The 2,449-nt window shown below is 30.3% G+C and overlaps 1 protein-coding gene across 1 annotated transcript; it reads left to right on the top strand.

The window, feature by feature from the left end:
* The first annotated feature begins 402 nt into the window (after positions 1-402).
* LOC104096777 (probable polyamine transporter At3g13620) lies at positions 403-2,080 on the top strand. Its single transcript, XM_009603193.4, has one exon. It carries the CDS (start codon positions 476-478, stop codon positions 1,910-1,912), a length of 1,437 nt encoding a protein of 478 aa, XP_009601488.1. The 5' UTR covers positions 403-475; the 3' UTR covers positions 1,913-2,080.
* Positions 2,081-2,449: the final 369 nt, after the last annotated feature.

Here is a 2,449-nt window from a genome sequence, read left to right as displayed (position 1 = left end):
TATTTTACCCTTATTATTAACTACTCATTCCTCAAATTATTTTTCAAGACTTTTGAAAATGCTATTATTATTATAGGTAAAATTATACAATACATATTTCTTTTATTATTTCTTAAGGGACGTGAAAGTCCAAAGTGTTCGACTAAAAGTGAACGAAGGGAGTATTATAGCGAAAATATCTGTAGAGATGCTTAAATATTTTTAAAAAAAAATACGACATACACATATATTCCATTTATTTATTAGTAAGTATAAACATTGAATGCAAGTAAATTTTTATGATTATTGGAAATACCAAACTTCAAAGATTCAATGATTATATAATAACAATAATATATACAGTATGTTTTTATATGTTAGGTCCGGAGAGCCCTACTTAGTCAATGCTTATATAATACTCTTATATATTACTAGTCCAGCTACAAAAAACCTGTTTGATCAATTACTTCACCACCAAAACCAAAGCTAGCCAAAAATGACACAGAAGATTGAATCACATCCTTCAACCATAACAGCAGCCACCACAGAACCACCACAAACCACCCAAGAACTCCCTATAACGACCACCACAGCCGCCACCACAAAAAAACATAAACTCACACTCATCCCTTTAATTTTCCTCATATATTTTGAAGTAGCTGGTGGTCCATATGGTGAAGAACCAGCAGTTAAAGCAGCTGGTCCTTTACTAGCAATTCTTGGTTTTCTAATTTTTCCATTTATTTGGAGTGTTCCTGAGGCTTTAATCACTGCTGAACTTTCAACAACTTTTCCTGGTAATGGTGGTTTTGTTATATGGGCTGATAAAGCTTTTGGTCCCTTTTGGGGTTCTTTAATGGGAACTTGGAAATTCTTAACTGGTGTTATAAATATTGCATCTTTTCCAGTTTTGTGTATTAGTTATTTAGAAAAGATTTTTCCTGTTCTTTCATCTGGGGTTCCAAGAAAATTGGCAATTCTTGGATCAACTCTGTTTTTATCTTTTGTTAACTATACTGGTTTAACAATTGTAGGGTATGTTGCAGTTGCACTTGGGATTATTTCACTTGCACCTTTTATTATAATGTCATTGATTGCTATACCAAAAATTCATCCTCATAGGTGGATTAGTTTAGGCCAAAAGGGTGTGAAAAAAGATTGGAATTTATTCTTTAATACCCTTTTTTGGAACTTGAATTTTTGGGATAATGTTAGTACTATGGCAGGAGAAGTTGACAATCCAAAAAAGACATTTCCAGTAGCATTATTTTCATCTGTTATTTTTACTTGTTTGGGGTATATTATTCCACTTTTGGCTGTGACTGGAGCTGTTTCAGTTGACCAAAATGATTGGGACACAGGATTTATGGCAAATGCAGCAGAAATAATTTCTGGTAAATGGTTGAAATTTTGGATTGAAATTGGTGCTGTTTTATCAGCTATTGGATTATTTGAAGCACAATTGAGTAGTTCAGCATTTCAACTTTTGGGTATGGCTGAAATAGCATTTTTGCCTAAGTTTTTTGGGTTAAGATCTAAATGGTTTAATACACCATGGGTTGGAATAATATTATCAACAGCAATTTCATTGGGAATGTCTTATATGGATTTTCAAGATATTATTTCTTCAGCCAATTTCTTGTATAGTTTGGGTATGCTTTTGGAATTTGCATCATTTCTTTGGCTAAGGAGGAAATTTCCATTGATTAAAAGACCTTATAGAGTGCCAATGAAATTACCACTTTTGGTAATTATGTGCTTAATTCCATGTGGTTTTTTGGTATTTATTATGGCTATAGCAACAAAACTTGTGTATTTGATTAGTGGATTGATGACTGTAGGAGGGATTGGTTGGTATTTTTTGATGAACTTTTGTAAGTCAAAGAAGTTGCTTAAGTTCAACAGTAAGGTAGATGACATTTATGAGGAATAATTAATAGGGAAGGCAGTTGTTGTAGTATGACTTTTCTCTTTCTTTTTCTTTTTTTTTTTTTGCAAGAAAGGAACTTGTGAAGACTTTTGATAGATGTGACTTCATATTGTAAAATTGTTACTTTAATTCTCAAAGAATTGAATGCAAGATGTTCATTACTTTGTCTTATTTATTTATTTTTAAGTTTTGTTTTGTCTTTTGTACCTAATAATGTTGGAAAAATGACATTGTATAGCCGCTTTCAAAATAATAACCGAAATATATATATATATATATATATATATATATATATATATATATATATATATATATATATATATATATATATATATTATGTATGTTATATACAAAAAATATGTAAATTTTATACACTTTTTCGATTACTAAATATAAATAGTTTCTGGCGCTAACTAAAATGATAATACCCCAATAATGTTCACTAGTCATTGTGACATGTATAACCTTTTATTTTATGTTATAATTTCTTTTTCTAGTATATATCATCATCAGTAAACTCTCCACATGCTTGCCCTTAAT

This window comes from Nicotiana tomentosiformis, chromosome 11, assembly GCF_000390325.3.
Source record: "Nicotiana tomentosiformis chromosome 11, ASM39032v3, whole genome shotgun sequence".
Classification (NCBI taxonomy): Eukaryota; Viridiplantae; Streptophyta; class Magnoliopsida; order Solanales; family Solanaceae; genus Nicotiana; species Nicotiana tomentosiformis.
This window is presented reverse-complemented; position numbering and strand designations above follow the sequence as displayed.

What these genes read in the sequence shown, in the direction of transcription:
- LOC104096777 (XM_009603193.4), top strand. Translation starts at nt 476, where the DNA reads ATGACACAGAAGATTGAATCACATCCTTCAACCATAACAGCAGCCACC.